At 42.6% G+C, this 23,362-nt stretch overlaps 1 protein-coding gene across 1 annotated transcript in view; it reads right to left on the bottom strand.

Moving 5' to 3' along the window:
* The window catches only part of ABCC4 (ATP binding cassette subfamily C member 4 (PEL blood group)), a 1,754,849-nt gene that overhangs the window by 776,435 nt on the left and 955,052 nt on the right, over window positions 1-23,362 (bottom strand). Inside the window, exons 18-19 of the mRNA XM_078657605.1 lie at window positions 21,176-21,276; window positions 3,077-3,223 (exon numbers count right to left, since the gene is read on the bottom strand). Coding sequence (XP_078513731.1) covers window positions 3,077-3,223; window positions 21,176-21,276 — 248 coding nt within the window. The remainder of the gene's footprint in view (window positions 1-3,076; window positions 3,224-21,175; window positions 21,277-23,362) is intronic.

Here is a 23,362-nt window from a genome sequence, read left to right on the forward strand (position 1 = left end):
AGCAGGCTAAATAGTTCTGTTAAATGACAACAGAAGGGACAGGCAACAAGAACCATCAGTCAAAGAGTGGAGGGCTAGTTCTTCTCTACCGGGTTACATTGGGGCGCTACCGGAACTGATCGAATTGGTAGTCTACAGTGTTTCTGGATGTTTCAGACTGAAGCTGGGGTTAGCATGAGAGCAGCACCATTTCGTAGCTCCGTCGTGGCCATTCCGCAACCAATCATGGCAGCCGCTCTTTATCGTTATTTTGGGCGGGGTGGGTGGCGGAGCCGAGCTGTTTTGCAGCCATCATTGTGTGGAGTTCAGTTCATCTCACTAGTTTTGTATTTGTCATGAGGGGTTGTTCCTAATGTTTCTATTTTAGCGAGGTCAAAAAGAGATCCCATTAGTGGCCTACTGATTTTGCTCGATTCCTTTTCTTTTTTTTACACGATTTTTCGTTATCTGCAAAGACTAAACAGAGTATTGCGACTCTGTGTTTGTTTGTAAATAGAGAATGAACCAAAGAGAACTAATTCTAAAATAGTAAATACTTGGATAACAATCAATCAAATGGAGAGAGAAGCAGGCACGACGGATTACAACGGGGGCAAAGGCCTGCGTTAACTACCTTTCACTATCTGCAAAGAGAGAGTACTCCTAATAGAAATGAGGGGGGGGGGCACCATTCAAAGCAGATCAGTGTGCATAAACACGAAAATGTTTTCACTTACCACGTACTTGACATTCGACAGCTTATGATATTTGCTATTAAAAAACCATTGAAATTCACTGAAAAAACCATAGGTTATAGACCATATATAGTTAGGAATTAGCATTTACAAAACCTTGAAAATTCACTGAAAAAACCATAGGTTATAGACCATATATAGTTAGGAATTTGCATTTAAAAAACCTTATTTTACTCACACAAAACCATTGAAATTCCATATATAGTTAGTTGCACTAACTATATATCGCGCACCCGCAATCCACTGCTGATCATGTCACATATTACATCATTCATGACATGGTCAGTGACATCACTGATGACATCACTGATGACATCTCAAATGACATCACTGATGACATCACTGATGACATCTCATTTGACATCATTCTTGTGCTAATACGATAAACCTCTTCAGACTCTAATATAACCTTAGATACACTCAGTGTATACAGACACTCACACACTGCCACTCATCCATGGAGTTACTCACACACCCAGTCAGTCATGCAAAGAAACAATCTCACCTCCATTTCTTCAACTATACAGTTAAACACACCTTACTTATTGAAACATATACTAACACATATTTACTCTCTTATACAATCCCTGATACAAGTTCACAATGATCGATACAACCACTCACTCATTCAGTGGCTGTCATGCACAGTTATTTATATATGCCAACTCTCACATGTACTGTGTTTAACATATGTACTTACTATGACATGTAGCATTGAGATATCCATTCACTCATCAATACACTCATGCACACAGTCAACTGCCCATGTAGCTGTTTCCACATGCAGTCTTGAACTCATACACCTAGTGAATAAACTGCTCACACATCTATGCATAGAGTCACACACCTTCCAGCCACCCCCACACAAACTCAATCTGCCATAGAAATACTTGGGCAACCAATTAATAACACATATAGCCTCTCGTATAGCTAATGATCAACACATGCAGCAGTTTACAGAACAACAGACATAATGATGCACAAATTAAGACAGTTTAGTCACTAACCCATGCACTCAGTGAGACACATTTAATCACTCACTCATACATTCAGTCATGCACCTACTAAATCCTTCGTCCAGACACTTATACATCTACTCATTCTTCAATATGTAAAACATATTTAAACTTCACAGAAACACACAGTCACTGGATGATGTCATCAGTGATGTCATCAGTGATGTCATTTGAGATGTTATCAGTGATGTCATTTGAGATGTCATCAGTGATGTCATTTGAGATGTCATCAGTGATGTCATCAGTGATGTCATTTGAGATGTCAGTGTGTGAGTGTCTGTATACACTGAGTGTATCTAAGGTTATATTAGAGTCTGAAGAGGTTTATCGTATTAGCACAAGAATGATGTCAAATGAGATGTCATCAGTGATGTCATCAGTGATGTCATTTGAGATGTCATCAGTGATGTCATCAGTGATGTCACTGACCATGTCATGAATGATGTAATATGTGACATGATCAGCAGTGGATTGCGGGTGCGCGATATATAGTTAGTGCAACTAACTATATATGGAATTTCAATGGTTTTGTGTGAGTAAAATAAGGTTTTTTAAATGCTAATTCCTAACTATATATGGTCTATAACCTATGGTTTTTTCAGTGAATTTTCAAGGTTTTGTAAATGCTAATTCCTAACTATATATGGTCTATAACCTATGTTTTTTTCAGTGAATATATATATATATATATATATATGTATCCTCTGAACGACATTTTTTCCGCAAATCATATTGCGCATGAAGAGGCTTAAAAGTGAAGCTCCTGTATAACAAGACACAGTGATCAGAATTTCAGTTTTGCAGAACCGTGTGGATGTCTTCTCGAAAATGTAAAATTCTTGCGAAACACTTGTTTCTACTCCCTGCAGCAAAACTTTGAATAAAAGAACACTAACTGAAAGCTGTGTGCCAAGGATCTTTTTAAAAGGTATTAACCATAGCCGCGAGGCATTTAACTAGTAATGATTCTACCACGAAGGTGAGATGTAAAACACAAAATACAGAGATTGGGAACATCTAAAGAAAATGGGAAACAATTGTTTCCTGCTAGGGAGACTAAAGCACCATCATACCCAACTTTATGTAGCCTTCTTAGTTCCCTAAATGTTGGTACCTAACAAACCATTTTGAAAATAGTGTATACTTCCTATGCTTCTTTCAAAGCACATTTCAAGCAGCCTTATAGAGCCACATAAGGGAACAGGATGTCCCATGCGAATGGTAATCTGCAGAAATCAAAAACTAGGCCTGCATGAATAATAGCTAAGTATATGTGACATTTTCTATCATTCACAATCTTATGATTTGTCTACTTAAATAGCTTACCAATTGGGTTTCTGTCAAAAAATAGGACAGGAGCGCGTAGAATGGATTGAAACATCTGGTTATGAAGGGTCTGTCCAGCACTAACGAGCACTTGGAAGACCAGTACACTTCTCAGTACACCAGCCAGGACTGTAGAGGATGTGAAACCTGACCCAAAAAAATGAAAGAAATTTTAAAATGCACTATTCGAAAATTCTCTCCGAAGCAATACAATACATGCATTCAAATCAATTTTATAAACACTGAAATATTTATTTTCCCTGAACCTCATCGGTATCGTTCCTCTGATTTACTTAATCAAACACTGTGTCACATGCACGGTACTGACTGTCATATAACAGGGGAAACACTTCTCTGGTTTCTGAACATCTTTTACAAATTTGTGTCATGTGAAAATGCCTTTACATCATGGCACTTGTTCTGAGCATTTCCATTGACTCACTGAAGCTGACAAAAAGATGAACAGTGAGTGCTCAAACAACTGATTATGTTTTGATTCTGGCGCCGTAGTGGTCGGGGGTATAAAGGATAGGGGAGTTATGGAACAATGTGTGCATGACTTTTGGGATGTGGACACACCACATCACACCAGCACGCCACATTTACAATATCAGTAATCCACAATGCATAAATAAGCCATTCATTAAAACACACTCCGTTGACTCCCTCTCTGGAAGATGTGCTTTGAGCAAAGTCCGATCTCGGTGTAACTATGCCCTTGACGTACACAACATCACGCAGGGTAACATGAGTGACTAGTCAAGTCAAGTCAAGAAAGCTTTATTCGATTGTTGAAGCAATCATAAAAGCATACAAACAATTCATACAAGACCAATTCCATAAAAGCCATAATAATAACATTATACATAATGAAATAAAAAAATTACAGTGTGAATCCTAACATTTTGACCATCGTTACTGTGCAAAGTAAGCATTCAAATGGCCATAAGTTTCCTTTGGTAAAGTACTTTTTTCAGAAAGGATAAAATTCTCAGAACACAGTTTACATCAACTAATAACTGTAAAAGTTACAGTGCCGGGCGACATTGTCGTAATCCAGATTTCCTTGTAAAAGGGACTAAAAACATCTGCCTATCACTGGAGTAAAATTTACAAAATAAAATAACATGAATCATAGATTGGGGGGAGACAGAGTCACAAGGACAAGGTTGAAGATCAAGTGACCAATCATTCATGGCAGGGAAAGTAACTAAGCTATGGAAGGTCCCCAGCCTAAAGCGGGTTAATAAAAATCTATTGTAGGCTCCTGGGACGAAAGACAGATAGGGTTGAATATTAAACGTTGTTAAAATTAATTGATGATGGAGGACAGAGGGCTTTAAGATCTCTACCATCATTCTCTGGGTATCAAGCAACATTAAACACTCTCTTCTCAAGTCCTTTCTGGATACTGATTCAAAAGAAGAGGGATTCGTGTAATAATGTAACTGTCCCATATCTTTAAAAAAGTTATGCACATATCTCAGCCAGGGAATCTTCATGGCTCCTTCCAATTTCAAAATGTCTGATAGGATATCTCTATTTATTTAGTTTGGAGTTTCGTCCACAGCCTGTGCAATAATAGCACAGGCTCTATCCTAATTGAGTCGGAGATTAACTGAATACCCAGTTCAGCATGGCAGACACATCCTGAAGTACTTTTCTGTACGGCTAAAATGTATTTTAAAAAGGAGTTTTCAGCTATCTGTAGAGGGGAAAGATCAGCAAAACCCCATATTCCACTCCCGTAAAGTGCAGCAAAAACACATTTAGCCTTATATACTTTGATTAGTTCTTCTGGTGGTCGCTTGCCAAGCTTCCTGGTGAAGATAATGAGTGCAGATGTAGAACGTAAGAGGGCAAATTTTTTAGCAGCCACTGCTTGTACCCAGGAATCGTTCTGGGAAAAAAGGATACTCGATAGGAGAACTTTTTAGTAACCTCAATCCTTTTACCTTCAATAAAAATATCTTTGTTAATCCTAAAACCAGTGCCACAATGCATAATAAAAGTTTTGGTGGAATTAACCCTTAGGCCCAAGTTTTTCATAAAAAGGGTAAAACTGTCCACGACTTGTTGCAGTCCCACCTAAGTACGTGACATTAGAACAGCGGCATCGGCATATAGTAGGGCTGGTATTGGGCGACCATTTATCTGAGGAAAGTCCTGGGTATCTTTACATAGGGCTTCCTCAAGCCCGTTTATGTAAAAGTTAAAAAGGAAAGGGGCCAGGACAAAACCCTGCCTGACTCCACCTTAATCGGGAATGCGGCTGTACACTCGCCCTTTACACTGTATCGTACGCGTGCCTTGGCGTCAGAATAAAAACTTTAAAGAAAATAAATAATTTTTACATCAACCCCCAGATCTCCCAACAGTTTCCATAATTTCGAGTGGACCACACAGTCAAACGCGGCTGAAAGGTCCACGAAAGATAAAAACAAGTTCCCTTTCTTGGCCCTCGTATATTTGCCCACCAATAAGGAGAGATTCACACCCTGTTCTACTGTCCCTAGTCCATCTCTGAATCCATATTGCAGGTCAGATAGGATCGAGTTATCATCAGCCCAATCAAGTAAACGCTCTAATACAACCCGAACTGCAACCTTCGGGATGGAATCCAGTAGGGAAATCGGTCTGTAACAGCCCGGGTCGTTCCTATCTCCTTTTTTGAAGATAGGAACGATTACAGACTCAACCCAGGTCGGTAGGACTCCAGCGTTACAACTCGCATTGAGGACCTGCACAAGAAGAGGCCCCCAAAAAGATGTAATTGATTTAAACAAATCAATGGGGACTCCGTCTGGTCCAGGAGCCTTTCCGCCCTGACTGGCATGTAAGGCCCTCTCAACTTCCTCCAGGGTAAAAGCTAAGAACATAGAATGGAGAGAATCACTTATAACTTGAATCCCTACTGAAGTTTCAACTCCCCCATACACCTGGGTAAAATGCTCTATACACTGATTTTCCGGGATAGCTGACTCTATAGTATTGCTGGATAAGAAGGGTGTTCTGATTACCTTCCAGAAGCCTGCACTGTCATTGGTTACTGAGGCTAAGTGAAGAGCCTCCCAGGCCTCGTCCGTTAGTATGTTCTTCCTGTATTTCAGCACTTGGTTATAGGCTTGTCTAACTCTCTTAACTTCTGAGGCGATCCTTGGTTTCCTGTGAAGTTCTTTTTTTTAACAACAAGTGTAATTTAGTACACTTTGAATCGAACCACCCCCTCTGTGCCCTCTTGCTCTTACGTTGTCTACTAAGACATTCCCTAATTACCTTAGTTATCTTCTGAAAAGACACTAATAATACCGCAGGAGTAGTGTCTTCGTTAAGGCATGTCTCTATATCTATGAAAGATTTAACGATAATTTGTTTAAGCATCTCTGTCTGATTCACCATTGCCCAACGCAGAGAGTAACCGTTAGTACTGGCAATGGATACATTCTCTAGCAGCCGGTCTTTTTTATTGTTATCTACAACATTCTTGGACGGCAATGTGACTGTTAGACAGAGCGGGAAATGGTCGCTGAGTGAATTATCGGAGACATGAAAGGAGTGAAGTCTAGAAGCATAACTGCTAGAGGCCAACATAAAATCAATGGTGGAGCAACAACCCCGACCGCTAAAAGTTGTTGTCATGGGGACGGGTGGTGAACATAATTCGTTGACAAAACCAAGATAAAAACTATTAATACGTTCATTCAGTTGGTCCCCTAGAACAGAGTGATTAAAGTGTAGGGAACAAACACCATCTTCACATAAAGCCCCACAAAGATTGGTCCCAGCATTAACACACATTGTACAATTAAAACCCCCCACCAGAAATAACATGATATCTTTCCTTTTACTTTTGCTTAACAGACACAGTGATTTATGCATGTTCTTGAATACGGTGTGCTGTAAGCCTGAGGGGATATTGTTATAAAAGTTAACCATAACTATAGAAAATGTTGAGTCAATTCAATTTCAATTTCAATTTATTTATTTATGATTACGGAACTCTTACGAGGTCCACATAAAAATACACAAGGTATACATTCAAACAAATCCCAAATAAAAATTTATAAGAGAAATACAGAGTATGATAAAACAAACATCAGATAGGCAAAATTACACAAAATCTCTATTAATGCCTCCTTAATATACCTTCAAAAAACATTTAAAGAATCTATATAATTTACAGCAAAATACTTCATTAGGGGGAATCATCATAGCAGAAATAAAATCAGAGGCAGACAAGACATTCAATTGCAAACAGATAGATCTTAGCCATTTACGTCTAAATGACATTAGAGCTGGGCAGACAAACACTACATGCAGTAAGTCTAGAGTTTTTACGTGACAATATTCACAAGCCGCGGAAGAGCCATACCATCTGGATTGGAGCGATTTCAAAGGGAGTAAATCTTGTCTTACTAGAAATATAAGGCGCTTCACACCATGGGGTATATTCCATTGAACATAGGGTTGAGCTTTCCTCATCAGACAAGAATCAATAGCTGGATTAATACCCTTTTTCAAAATTCGAAGCTCTCTATCTAGTCTAAACCGTAGTTCCCACGAAGTAACTTTCAAAAGGGTTTTTAATTGATATGACGATAAAGAGAATAAAGTAATTTCATCCAGTTGTAGTTGGCTCGCCGCATATCTAAAAATCTTTATAATTAAAGAATAGTCATTAAGGAGACCCAGCAACTCATTTTTTATTAAATGTCTTATCATACCTGGTTCACTCTTTGCTAAGCAAAACACCCAGCGAACTATCCCCACTAAACCTTGAACCCAGCAACTTCGTAGACCGAATTCCTGTCTGAGAGCAGCTGTAGAGCTAGCTGTATTGACAGACAGGAGGCTACGCAAGATTTTTCCTTCCGTGGAGTCTAAAAAGCTCCAACTTTTTATATCCGTTAACTCTATACCATAGAGTAGAAAGGCAGGAATTTTAGCTCGATAAACATCTAGTAATATCGAGAAATGTCTTTTGCCTATGGCCTTATACAGGGATATCAGACTCTTGCCCTGCACAATAGCTTTCCGGATGTTATTGGCTATATGGGCTTTTTCCGATAAATTGCTCATAACAATTTTACCTAAAAAGGTATAGGACTTCACAACTTCCAATTTTTGACCCCCCACTGTCCATGAGAAATTCACAAATGTAGGTCTCTTCCTACCAGACACACACATCACTTTACTTTTAGTAATGTTTATTAGTAGATAATGTTTTTCGGCAAACTTATGTAAAGCTTGCAAACGATTATTCAGCCCATTAGGCGTTAGGTCGAGTATTAAAATGTCATCGGCATACATGAAACACACAATTGGGGAGCCCCCTAAGGATGGGGCAATACCTGTACTATCAGAGAGCACCTTGGGTAAGTCCGCTATATAAAGGGAGAATAGCAGAGGAGCCAGTAGGCAACCTTGCTTTAACCCATTCGCTGTGGGAATAATTCTGGATAGTCCTCTTTCCCCACCCATCAACACTCTGCACCAAGTGTCAGAGTGCAAGGCCTGAATTATTTTAATAAGAAAAGGAGGCATCCCTAAATCACATAGCTTTCCCCACAGTAGTGTTCTATCTACTTTGTCAAAAGCCGTGGAGAAGTCGATAAATGCTCCATAAATTCGACCTCCACGGACTTTAACATATTTCTCCGATATAACCTGGAATGCAGTTAAATTATCCAGGGTACCGTGTTTTTTCCTGAAACCTGTTTGTTCAAAGGGCAAGATAGAAGCCCTTGCCACCCAATCGTTTATAAGTTTAAGGAGACATTTTGAAAAGACCTTGCCTATGGCATCTAGTAAGACGATTTGTCTGTAATTTTGAGGAAGAGCTCTGTTCCCTTTTTTGAATAACGGAATCAAAATACTCCCTTTCCAAGATAAAGGGACAGTGCCGCTAGAAAAGCAGTACCGAAACACCGGAAAAAGAATTTTGCTCCATAGTTTACTCTGCTGTTTTAATACAGAGATGGGAACCTCAGCCGGCCCCATCGCGCCAGAAGAGCGCATATCTTTAATAGCTAATTCGATGTCTTTTTCAGACGGGGGGTCGAATGGAGTAGAGGACGCAATAAAAGGGGTGATGTTCCGTTGCGAGTTATTACTGCTATATAAAAGCTCAATATAGTGGACCCAGATTTGCTTGTCTATGGCAATTGCAGTGGAGCAAGATCTAGTGCCACAACCTTTGCCTATCAGGGACCAGAATAATCTGGCTTGACCCTTAAAGGATGACTCCCGGAGTTTGATCCATAAGGAGTCCACTTTATCTCTTCTCAATCTTGCCTTCATCCTTGATCTCCTTCTCTTTAACAGAGTTAATAAATGATGCCTTTCCTGATTAAAGGATAAATATTGTCCCCTTATTAGTTTATTTATTTCAGTGTTTAATTTCCGAAGAGGTTCAGGTGATATTCTTAGTTTTTTACTGGTAGGGGCTTTCCTTGCTAATGTGGTTACCAAATTCAGGAAATCTACAAAACTTAGGAACTCCCTCCCCTCCCATTGGGGCAGATTCTCAATGGTAGATGTTAGGATTCTCAACAACCCATCACAAGTCCGTAAATTCCAATAGCATCTCCCAGAATTGGCACTAAAATTCACCGCATCGGAGTCTAGATGCCAAGGGTCAGCCAGAGGAGGCCTAAGAGCAGCTGTAATAATCAAAATCTTATGGTCACTTAAATCAGAGTCAACGACCGAGACATCCTTCATATAAGAAAAGAAGGAACTGTCTGACACTACATAATCGATTATTGACTCTCCATTTTTTGATTTATGTGTATAAGCTGCAGGAATATCAGAGGGGAGTCTACCATTTATAATTAGACAATCCACCTTAGAAAGACCTTCCAAAATTAATTTTCCTCTCTTGTTGGTTCTGATATTCATAGGGAACTCGGCTTGGGGGATTTGGAGAGATTCTTCCCTAAGTTTATTTCTGAATAGATCAAGACCAAAATTAGAGATCTTACAATTAAGGTCCCCTACTAACAATATATATCGGGCGGGAGCAGCATCCATAACCTTAGCCAAAAAGGAGAAGAGTAACTTTAAACCCACATTGAATTTAGTATCCGGGGGAATGTAGATATTAATTAGAATAAGCAATTTAGTAGGACAATCAAAAAACAGATTTTTCAAAGTTAATACCTGAAACATTTTATTTGGCTCTAAATATTAAGTAAAATTCCAGTTAATTTTATTAGTAAGTAAGAAGGCAATTCCCCCCTTTGCATGACCTCTCCTAGAGGGAACTGCACTGCCATCAAATACTAGGTAATCTTTATTTAACAGTAATTTTCCATCGACCCAGGTTTCTTGCAGACAAACTATGTCAACATCTAAGCAAGATAAATATGTCAGTTTTTCCTGTGCGTTCTTGATGCCAGCAATGTTCCAGGAAATTAATTTCAACTCTTTGTTAAAAATTTGAATGGGGTTTAAGAGAGGAGGGGGGTTTACTAGAGAGAACGCCAGGCAACCAACTCCATTTGAAGTTGTCATCCGTTAACATTCGTTTGGTAGGAGAGGGATTTTTATACAAAACTTGGCGTTCATTTTTAGATACCCGTATTTTTAAATCCTCAGTTTTAGCTGATGACCAAACAGAGGAATTCGAGCTAGCACCATAAGTTGCCAAATGTTTAGAAAATAGATTGTCATTCGAATCTTTCATAAAATGAGGTGACACATCTATCCCTCTAATTTGCAATTCCTCTGCCCAATGAAAGATATGGTTCAAAACCAATTTAGAGTGGAACCTGACCCTTGCAATTTTCCCTGTATTTGAATCTAACAATAGTACTGAGGCCAAGTCCACAGTCTGAATTAGCCTTAAACTTTCGATCTCACTAAAACATTTAAGAAGAGCCGATCTGTTTAAGATTAGGTCCGTGTCAAAAAGAGGAACAAAATCTAAAAAATCAGTATCTACATTTACTTTTTCTCGTTTAGGCAAACAAATAGGAAGTACATTTGCGGAAGAAACCTGAAAAGGCCCAGCTAGGGGGTCAAGAACAAGCGAATGCACCTTTACTGGTACTGCAGACTCTATGGGAAGAAATTGATTCTTAGATCCCTCAGAATCGACACCACCAGCAGGGTTTGCCTCAGAAGGAGGAACAGTTATATCATCAGATAGAATAATAGATGATTCACTGAGGCCGACAAGCTCCACCTGCGCCTCCAGATCATTTTCAAACACAAGCTTCCTCTGTTTTTTCTTACAAATCCTTCGGATCAGTTTCCTTTTTTAATCTATTCTTTTTATGCTTGTTAGTCACTACTTTTTCACCAGTAGTATATGAAACATTGCAAGCTACTTCAACTTTTTCAGTGTGGACATTGAATATAGGAAACATAGGAGGTACTTCCACATTTTGCATTTCAATGGGGACCGTAGAAGATACTATGTCTTCATCCAAGATAGCGATACAATTTCCCCCAGCAAAAGCAACATTGTTGATATTAGGCTTTGCTGGAGTTGACACAGGCATGTTTATTATCTGACCATCAGGAATGGGAGGAATGAGAGGTTGCACCATTTGTACAGGTTATAACGTCTCCATTTCACTTGAAAGCTTTTTAGTTTCCCTCGGATTTAAAAAGGTTCTATCGGGCTCAGGAACTTTCTCAGACACTGGATCACCTTGATTAAGTAAAAGCACTCTTAGGATATGAGTTACCGTATCCAAAACGCAATCAGACCCACCCACGAATTTTTCCAGTAAACGCAGAATTGACGATAATAAAAACTCTAGAGAAAATAAGGTTTTGGAGATCACATCATCGTCAATAGTGGGAGTACCCGCAGGAACATTATCCAAATTAGTGCCCGAACATGAGGTAAGATTTAATTGTTGTAAAATAAAATCAGATTTATTTGAAGGAGTACTATTATGAGGATGATGATCAGAGACTAAAAGAACTTCTTCAGAATTTGTTTTAATCATGCAATCGGCAGGACTAACTTCCAAGTGCTTTTTAAGGGGCATTAGATCAATGTCTGGTAAAGTAAAATCACCCACCGGGATTACCGGAGTGGAGGATAGGTCAGGAGCAATCGGAGACTGCTCTGTAATCAGATGCGGTGATTTTGGCAAAAGAGAAACCATCGTTTTTGAAGAAACATTGCAAGTATTTGAATTAAAAAGTTCAGAAACCACAGGATGAGTAAATATTTTCCTATGCAAAGTTGTTATTGCCGGAGGCAGCTCCTTCACTATCTCAGAGGGACAGTTATCCTGATGGAACAAGGCAGAAACTTCCATCAGATTGTTCTTATCCTTAGTAAGGGAAGGAACTGCCTCGAGTATTTTATCAGTATTGGAAACATCCGATACTATTTTTTCCTTTCCCCTTTCACATAAACTGAAAAGTTGACATTGCCCTTTCAATTGCATAGAGGAATTAATTTTATTCCTCAGGGGATTCGATTTTGTCTTAGAGCCTGACCTTCCCATTATAACTCTGCCAGAGTGGAGTTTTTTTGCCGTCATGATAATTTAAAATTTACCACAATATATATAATACACTATATAAAACAATACCAATATTAAAACACTCTTACGATATTAAGAATAGAGTCCAGAGTCAAAACAGTCGATTTTGGGCTAATAATAAGGGGACAGGGCCCAGCCCCGGCCTCCTTCGGCCCCGGACGGCCACAGACGGTCCCGCCCTTGTCCCGGGCTTCTCCCGGGCGCTTCCCGCGCGCTCCCGCGTAGCGGAAGTGCTGTGCGTGGTTTATAGGAGTCTAATGTCTGAGGGGCGTGTCTGACAGGGAGAGCGGCCCAGGTGACTCGGGCGGGTCAGCAGCAGGGACTCCTGGAACTTGGAGTTCAGCGACCAACACGCTCGCAGCCCTGCAGCTCCTATCGCCAGCACAGTCCGTACAAAGTTCCCCTCCTCTGCGCACTCCAAACGACAAGCGCCACGAAGCGGGACCCGCGGAGCGGGTCCTGCGAGAGGTAGCGCTTCAAGGAAGTGGGCGCTCAAGAGTCTCAAGGCGCCAGGAAGACACACAGGTAACAGGCAGGTTCCAGCAGGCAAGTACGATTTTTGAAATGAATGAAACTCACGAAGGCAGCAAATCCGGCTTATAGCTTTGACACAGGGGGCGTGGCTGACAGGGAGAGCGGCCCAGGTGACTCGGGCGGGTCAGCAGCAGGGACTCCTGGAACTTGGAGTTCAGCGACCAACACGCTCGCAGCCCTGCAGCTCCTATCGCCAGCACAGTCCGTACAAAGTTCCCCTCCTCTGCGCACTCCAAACGACAAGCGCCACGAAGCGGGACCCGCGGAGCGGGTCCTGCGAGAGGTAGCGCTTCAAGGAAGTGGGCGCTCAAGAGTCTCAAGGCGCCAGGAAGACACACAGGTAACAGGCAGGTTCCAGCAGGCAAGTACGATTTTTTAAATGAATGAAACTCACGAAGGCAGCAAATCCGGCTTATAGCTTTGACACAGGGGGCGTGGCTGACAGGGAGAGCGGCCCAGGTGACTCGGGCGGGTCAGCAGCAGGGACTCCTGGAACTTGGAGTTCAGCGACCAACACGCTCGCAGCCTTGCAGCTCCTATCGCCAGCACAGTCCGTACAAAGTTCCCCTCCTCTGCGCACTCCAAACGACAAGCGCCACGAAGCGGGACCCGCGGAGCGGGTCCTGCGAGAGGTAGCGCTTCAAGGAAGTGGGCGCTCAAGAGTCTCAAGGCGCCAGGAAGACACACAGGTAACAGGCAGGTTCCAGCAGGCAAGTACGATTTTTGAAATGAATCTGTTGAGTCAAAATCCAGTACGAGCAATTGATGGTAAGAGTCACTAGCAAGCTCAGTAATCAAGTTCAAGCTTAGTGTATTCGACACATACACACACAGACCACCCTTTGCTCTACCACCCCTGCATTCAACAGCAGGAATGTGGTACGTCCTGTACCCATTTAAATGAATGGCTTCCTTAATCCAGGTCTCCTGGAAACAAAGGACTTCATGAGGTCGGACAAAGTCCCACCATAATTGTGCATTTAGTTTGGAACGAATACCAGCGGTGTTCCAGGATACGATTCGACAAACCTGATGCTCATCAGCAAGTGAAAGGGGTAAGAGAGAGTTTACATCCTCGGTTAGAGCCATGGTAAAATGTACAAATTGAGGTGGATCATTACAACTGACGTGATTACTAGGTAAAAGCTCGTTACCAGGGTCATGGGTCAATGTGACCTTCTTGTCATCCGGACTCTGTGAATCACCACTTCCATTCCATTCCTTGGATTTAAAACAGGGCACATGGTTAAGCCAACCATTATTCTCCAGACCACTGAAGACCTCAAAATGATTAAAAGTAGGTAAGTAGTGGCTAGGCTGCCTTATTTCCCAGTATCCCTCTGGAGCACGTTTGAGGTCTGGATTCAGTGCAGGTTCTAAGGGGTGATAGAAATATCCTAGAGGTAGAATATTTATATTGTGTGAGGTAACCGGCCCATTCCGTCCCCTCGCTATGATGGTGCGTACCAGATGTGGTGCCCTAAAGGTTATAACAACGCAATCTCCTCTTGACAGTTTAGGGGAGGGGCCAACCCATCCGATCCTGCGAACCATTTTGAATTCCGAGAAGAGGCATTCCAACAGACCTGTCCTAGAAGTCAAAAAATGAAGAGCCTTATTCCTTAAGGTTGACCAGTGTTCAAACACATTAGTAGCCAGTTGGGGGACATTGGACAGAACCACCGTATACGGGGTTGCTTCTGGGGGAAATTTAAATTTTGTGAAGAATCATAAGGAATCTCGTGACATCTCCGCTGGTTTTTGTCAGTGATGGCAACATCAGTGCTTCCCCCTTCCTTCCCCCCTGCAATTACCCTGCTTTCAAGGCAGTCAGGGCGATTGGTAGTTATAATAGAATTCACGGCCCTATTCCTAGTTTGCTCTAAAATTGCCATATTAGAGGATGAGCCCGCAATAGGCTCTTTCCCTATACCGGATGGTGTGCAGACTACTGGATTGGAGGAGGCAGACTGTGCCAGTTGATGGGTGCCTTGCAACCACTCCTCTATCTTTGATAACCGAGATTCTATGTTAGAGATTTTTAAATGGATGGGTTCCAGAACAGTTAACAAGATAGACTTCAATTTACCCCGAAAAGCATCATCCTGCAGTAAATTTGCAAAATTGACTGTTTCACACTGCTTAATTGGACTGCCCAACTCACATACACCCTCTGCCAGTTTCCTTTTCTTCCCCTTTGAGCAGATAGCATTCTTGCTCTGCTTAGGGGTATTTTTTCTTTTAACCTTAGCAGAAGTAGATGGAAGTTCCGAATTGTGTATGTGTTGATGTTTACATTTAGCCTTTTGGCCTCTCGTTGTAACAGTATGTCTAATCGGGCTATGTTCAGAAGATATTAGAGAAACGGAGTTCTGAGATGAATCTATCATGTTTGTAATGGGGGGCAAGTAGTGGATTCAAGGGGTAAGGGAGACACTTATTGGAGTCTATGCTCGGTGCCATAAGTTTAGGAGTCAGGGAAAGTCTGCTCTAAGGGCGTGGCGATTCTAATGACAATATACGTTCGGTAGGTTGAATTTCTCGAACGAGGACAGACTCAGCCCTCACCAAGAAGGCATTGAGTGTCCCCACCACGGTCCTACCTTTATCTTTGTTCATGCTGGAAATACTTCTTACTGAAACCCTTGCCCTATGACTGAAGAGTAGCAACGTCTGGATATCACAGACCACACTATATTAGCAGCTGAGGAAAACGAGATGACAGGCCATAAGTAAGATAAAACATTCAAAAAATAACCCTGAAATTAATAAACGTAACTACACTTAGCCAAAGTCCTTGGGAGCAGTGTTTGGAATAGATTGACAAATTCACTAGAATGTCCCACTGGCTAGTGCAACTTGGACTTTCTCAGTATAGCACAATACAATACAAACGGTATCCGCCTTATGTCCAATATCAAAATTAGTCAATCAGCTTACTTCATGTCCAAGATGAGGATGTTAGGGAGGTAACCCAGCCCAGCCTCTGCCTGCCGCTGACGGGCACGGATGGGCCCGCTCTTGGCCCTAGCAGCGCCCGGGCACGCGCGTCCCGCGCCGCGGGAAGTGCTTGCTGCTCTTAAGCGCCTCCTGGCGCTTCCTGTGATGCTGGTGCTGTGCGCTGGTAGGGGCCGCTGGGAACTGTGTTCCCCCTCCTGCGCCGCCCGCGGTCCGAGCCGCGAAGCGGGCGTTTGCGCTGTGCTGGCCGGTGCGTTGTCGTGGCCCCCTCAGGAGCAGTGGCAGGAGCAATGAAAAACAAGACGACAGCAGAGAGCAAGTGTCGATAAGGAACCCGCGCTGCGGGAAATGTTTGCTGCTCTTAAGCGCCTCCTGGCGCTTCCTGTGACGCTGGTGCTGTGCGCTGGTAGGGGCCGCTGGGAACTGTAGTCCCCCTCCTGCACCGTCCGCAGTCCGAGCTGCGAAGCGGGCGTTATCACTGTGCTGGCCGGTGCGTTGTCGTGGCCCTCTCAGGAGCAGTGGCAGGAGCAATGAAAAACAAGACGACAGCAGGGAGCAAGTGTCGATAAGGAAGCCCTGACTAAAAAGTGGGACCTCCTTAGAGGCTGGCGAGCGCACGCGAGGACCCTGCATCCGTGTCCACAGGACTTGATGCATTCACATCACCTGTAGGTCCCACAAAGGCTCCGGCCCAATCACTTAACCCCATGATGTGTCAGAACCATCAATATGCATGTCTACCCTCCCTGTCCAATTACAACTCAACACACAAGGACATCATATCACAAACAAATAGGTTGATTGCTTTTCAAAGCGCATTATCAGTTAGTAAAATACCAATACTAACACAATTTTCTTATAAATCTAATCGCCAAATTTAATTTACATCAATCACCTGCATCAGAATAATTGTCATTCACTGGCCACTTAGATTTTGTATTTAGAAGAAGAGCGCGTGGTTCCTTTATCTGCCACCTTTTAGAAATATTACAGCATATAAATCTATGGGGCTGATTACGAGTCTGGGTGACCCGAGCGCCAGATTACAGCTTCCTGTGTCGTTCTGGCGGTGGACCGCAGGCTGCGTGCTGCGCCAGGGAACTGGTACTGGCGCGGTGGAGGCGCATGCAATATGCTGAATGGGACTAGGGCAGTCCCGCTGAGTATTTTTCGAGCTCCTCCACCACCAGCTGTTCATGGCAGTGAGCCCGCCATGAAAAGGCTGGTGGTGGGGTAACAAAGGGGGCCCTACAGGGCCGCCGATCCATGGGGATGCATTCAGGGAGGCACAATATGTGCCCCCCTGTCTGCTTGCACCCCCAGTTCCAGTCCATGCCGTGCTGGACATTTTTTGATATTCCCATTGCGGTGCCCTTTTTCAGGCCACCACCGTGGGAACGGCAAAATGACCGTCCACCTGCATGAGTTTAACTTGTACTCAGGCGGGCGGTCTTAGCGAGACTTTAGCAGTGCTGTACTGGCACAAAGCAGACGCAGCACCGCCAAAGTCGTAATCAGGCTCTAAGCTATTTGTACCTCTGTCCAACAACACTATGGAAATATTCACAACACAAAAGGGGTTCCTCACTCAATTGGATACCTAGGAGTACCTTAACCATTGACAATATCAACATAACATGAAAGTACCATGCTAACCCCTAGCAGATACTTCCACGTGTACTCCAAACCCTTCTGAAAGAGAAACACACTTGAATTCGCTGAGCTCAAATACCGAAACCCCAGTCTCCTGAAGTCCCAATTTATGGTTCAGGTTTGTGAAAATCTCGAGCCCTCCCTCTTGAGTGAGACATAAGTCCTCTTTGTTCTGGGCTGCGGTTCCTTAGGCCTAGAGATACAATGTGCGTCCAGAGTCAAGCCACACACCACTGCCCTCTCAATGTTAGGATACCAGAGAATTGTGAACAGAGCACTCACCATTGTACATTTCTTTTTTGGTGAGAGTGGAATAGAACAATGGGAAAATATGATTTTTCTTTTGAACATGACAGATGGTGGAGATGGTGCAGCACTAACACATACATTTGCATATTCACTTTTGCTAGTCTAATATTTGTACTAATTCCTTCTGTCAGCTGAATAAATAGGCAATTGTGAGTGATGGTCGAAATAGTCATTATCACAGCTGTGAGTGCAACTCCTAAATGTTCTGAAAGAAGCACGTAGTGACACCCTAATGTCTTACTAGCTACTGGTACTTTGTATTTCCTTGATTCTGTACACTGAGCAGCTCTTATATCAATTTGATGGTGCTGGGAGCTTAAAAACACAAAACAAAAGTTGGCAGCTACTGGCTGACAGCTGAATCGTGATTTTGTCTTAGATGTGATTCCGGGATAACTTAGAAAGACTACTTTATTACCAGTCACTAGTACTATGCAAGTGCCTCCATTATGTGTATTGATTAGCTCCTTATCTTCCTATCTGTCCGAAGCTGACTGAAAAAAAAATTGTGCTTCTGATGCCATTTATAGGAGTTGATGCAAAAGGAACTGCAGCATTCGTTATTCACCCACCTGGAATATATGGTCAATGAATGAAGACTGTTTTACACAGGAGCAGTACTACAAGCTGCTACAAGGTGTTTGTTTCTCTTGAGTCAGGTACAAATCATCGAAAAGTCATTTAAGGGAGTGCAGCACCACAGACCGCTTCGTGATGCCGGATAGACTTGAAGCATGTTGCAGAATCTTAGCCTCTTACTAAAAGTACCAAGGTACCATAGGCGCCCCAAGTTAAAACAAACTCCACTGCCCCTCAATGTCACCATACCAGAGGATTAGGAACAGTCCAGACTGCCTTGAACAGCTCCTTTGGCTGAAAGTGGAGGAGGTCGAAGGAAAAAACGCAATCCCACCCTTAAGCAAGGCTGATCAGAGAGAGGGTCTGCCTTCAACATATAAAAATGTGTATTCACTTTTGCTGTTGTAACGAATATTGATTACTTTCTATAAATTCAATAAATCTTCTTATGCTGGGTTATAACAGCAGTAGTCATTATCATTGTTCTGAGTGCACCTCCTGAATGTTCCGGAAGCAGGTGAAGACAGCGCAATGTTTACAGGTATTAACAGTCGCTATTTTAAACTGCTGGAACCAGGGGCATAGCTTCTGTGGGGTTGTTTGGGGCGTTACACTGCCCTAAAAAATGTTTACTTTGTAGCAAATATTTGGGTATAGATGCTTTCAGTTGGGTATGGTAAGGGGTCTGTCGGAGTTCACTTAGAATTTTTACATGCCCACACTGACAAAAACACAAACACACACTTCAGCGCTCTCTCGTCTCCCCCTACAAAACCATGGGGCATATTACCAAGGGCCTTATCGCCGCTTTAGGGGGAATTTTTCCCGCTAAAGCAGCGATAATTTTATCGCCCTATTACCTAGCTGTCGCTAACACCAGTTAGTGACAGCTATTGGGAGATAGCGATCATCTTGGGGCCCATTTTGCATGGCAGCGATAATTATTGCTAATGACATGCAAAGTGGGCGTGCCAAGATCGCTATCTCCTATTACCTACTTTTGGAAATAATTGCGCTAAGCGCGATTATCTCCAAAAGCTAACGCCTGCCCAGAGCAGTTCTTAGCCATGTTATCCAATGGAAGGTGGATAACATGGCTAAGAGCATTGTCACGATAATGCATGAATATCGCTGATTTTTCAGCGATATTCATGCATTTCGCAGGATTTTTACCACTTTTGAGATAAACCTTGATAATATCAAGGTATCTCATCGGTAAAAATCGTCGGAGCGCGGCGATATATTTATAGCCGCTAACCATGCATAGCGATAATTATCGCTACTGCTTGGTAATATGCCCCCTGGTTTTGAAAACGATTGTGTTTTAAGTACTCCTAACAATCCACACTCCTCTCTCTTTCCACTGCCTCTTAAGCACCCCTTGGGTTCTGCTTCTCACAACATATTTTATCAAGATTTGCCTGCGAGATTGTTGGAGAATCTGAAGCTTACTCCCCCCACCCCACCCCCCAAACTTACTGACCAAGCTACGCCCTTGGCTGGGACTTTTAAAAAACACACACTCAAAATGAAAGAAATAAAATGAGCACCATGGGTAGAGTGTTGTTGCAGGACCTGGCTTACATGAGGTCTTACTGGAGACTGCATGATATCTCAGAGGAACTACTATGTTAGACAATCATCCAAGTAAATTGTGTAGTGTGGAAAATGTATGAGACCAGGAGAGTCGTCGGTCTATCAGGAGTCAGAATGTCATAGTTCCATATGAATAGAACATGGAAGAGGAGAGGGATGCTTATTTTAACAGTAATATCTTCCAAAAGGTACCGAAGTATAAGCACTGCATATGGTCCAACATGCACTACTGCAAAATAATATCTTGAAATATGAATCCTGGTATTCATGCGTCTATTGTCAGTGATCAATTTGAGTAGCAGAAACACAAACTTTCTGTACACACCTTTAATTCTTCCCATAAGAAACTTGCCTCCTTCCTGACTAATTAAGGAAAACATATTTTACCAGCAGCCCTAAAGTAACAAAAGAGCACCTGTGTGGGTAATTCTGCTATTTTTAAACGGCTTGCCTCACTGCCACTAGAAAGATTAATTTAAAGTTCAATGAAGTGCCTAAATTTTATTCAAAACGAAATTGGAACTGTCTGTGTTGTCAGTTACAGAGTATGGATCCATTTCTAATCCCTCTTGATTTGATGTTTAATAATTTCATATTTCGCTTTAGACGACCCATCAGTGGAAACAAAGGCCACAGGACTGCAGGGGTGGCTTCCAGAACGCTCTTCGGATGGTACACCTTCCTAAAACACTGCGCCTGCACGCGCAAATTAGCTCGAATCTGAATGTGCACAAATCTGTTCAGTCACAGGATGAGCAAACAGTTCACACTAAAAAGCTGCTCCCTCCTCAACCACCTCCCTCCACAGCTCTCTCAAAAAATATTCTATTACACAGAGAGGAAGGCAGGGTCCCATGGTCGACTTGATGTGTTGAGAGCATAAACCGCATCCCACGTCCTGATCGGGGTTCGCGCTCATTGAAAATGAGCATATGGCCGAGTCCGATTAGCGTGTTACCTGCATAAACTCCCAAGTACATGCTGAGATCCAGCTGTGGAGGTGCCTCTCCTGTGCTGTTGTCGCTGGTGGTCTCATTCAGTTTTTCCTGCTCGTTTGCCCTAAAAGTACACAACAAACAGACATTGTAAAAAAAAAAATAGGCAATGAAGGCTTTCGAAATAATTTCCAAATTACAAAAATGTTGCTCATGCCACACCCTGTGGGAACAGGGGTGCAATTCCAGAGGGGCACAACATGTACCCCCAGGCCCAGAGGCGGTAGGGGCTCCCCTTACTTGCATGTCCGCCACCCTTGTCATGGCGGGCTCACTGCAATGATATGGGCGGGGGATTTGCAAGTTAGAATATGCTTGATAGTGCTCATCTGCACCACAAGCACATTCCTGCCCCTTTTTGCTCCGTCATCGCAGCGGGATGCTGGATCCCGAAGGAGGCGGCATTCCTGTAGCGGTCCGACCGCCACACTCAAAAACGGCAGGCGGACTCACGGTGGTGATGGTGATCAGACCGCCACTGTGAGTATGGCAGTCCCAGGACTTCCATAGCATGACCTAGAATAATCAGTTGAACAAGGCGTCCCTAAAATTCTCTAAGCTGGCAGGGGCATTGCGGCGTGAGATTTGCTTGTCATATACGAAGCCCCTAGCCCCAGCTCTTAAACTCTATAGCTCAAAGGTTGTAAGTAGTGTACTCTATGGGGCAGAACTGTGGGGTCTGGTGGACACAAGGAAATTAACAACAGTTGAAAACAAGTTTTTTAGAAGTCTTGTAGCCCGGCCCCAAAGCACCCCCCTCCTTCCTTTGAAACAGGACCTGGGAGTTTGGTATAAACATGACCAAGAGAGTCTGCGCCCCTTGCTTTTTTGGTATAGGTTCGTCACCACCCCAGACCTGGCCACTTATGTTGCTGCTTTTAACGAAGTGTCTGCCCTAGACAGGAACAAAAAAATTGTGCGGATTAAATATGTTAACACTGTTCGGGCAGCAATTGGCCTCCCTAATGAGCCTGCTAGCTCTCTACCACGGTACTCAAAGGACCAGCTGAAGTGTCAATATTGGCTATGGGTAGAACAGACCACCTATTCGAGGATTCGCCATGGTTGCTTAACTGATGTTTTTTTAGATATAAAATCCTCGAAATACCTTGAGAAATATCTTGATATCATCAAAGTGACTGGGGACAGGACATTTTTACCCAGTTTAGGTTTGGCTGCTTACCCATCAATGCCTTTACTAACCTTTGGCTAAACAACTTCAGCCAGCCCAAGGGATGCCCATCCTGTACCAACCCAAATTAAACTGTGGGCCATGTTTTCTTTGCATGCCCAGCCTATGACAGACCAAGAAGGAATTGGTTGGTTCCACTATGCAGACAGTTGGGGACCCACAGCCATCTTGACGCATTACGGATTTAAAGATCAGATACAAGACCATCCTTTGTATGTGCCATTGCAAAATTTCTTGGCCGGTTCTGGGCCATTAGGCGAAGGCTCCTGTCGACTTTTTCTTGTGCCAGGGACCAGCTGTTGTAAAAATCTTATGGATCGAGGGTGCTTTAACCCCTAGGATCCTTTTTCTAACTTTCTTCTCAAAGTTTTTATCAAAATCTTTTTAAATTGAGGATATTGTTAGTCATTATTGCATTCGCACCTTATTCCTGTTTTATCCTTTTTACTTGATTTTTATTTGAGTACACACATAGAAATGCTGCATCTTACTGATTTCCTCAGTGTTCACAATTCTCATTACGTGATACTTGACCATTTGAACCTGGTGTACTAAATATCTATTTCTTCTAGTGTTAACTGTATCATGGGCTCCACTGGTAAGGAAGAATATGTGTGTATCTTTTATGGTTTTATAACCAAAATAAAGATTATGATGTTGACTTCCATATTCGGAATAAGATCCTTAGTCTTGATGGAGGATTAGTGATCCTTGTGAGGGGAATCAGTTAAAAAATAACCTGATAGGATGAGTGCAACAGGAGTCATGCAAGGTGAAGGTTCCATGCCTATGAGGATCTCTTCACAAATGGCCCAGAAAACGTATCATGTTTATAGTAAAAGGACTAGTGTGGTCCCTGTCAAGATGAATATGTGTATCCCCCATGTGTACCATTATCCACGTATAATGTTTTATCACACCATCATTCAAAGAAGGAGGGAATGGCTGTATTTTGATG

The sequence above is a fragment of the Lissotriton helveticus genome, chromosome 8 (genome assembly GCF_964261635.1).
Source record: "Lissotriton helveticus chromosome 8, aLisHel1.1, whole genome shotgun sequence".
Taxonomy (NCBI): domain Eukaryota; kingdom Metazoa; phylum Chordata; class Amphibia; order Caudata; family Salamandridae; genus Lissotriton; species Lissotriton helveticus.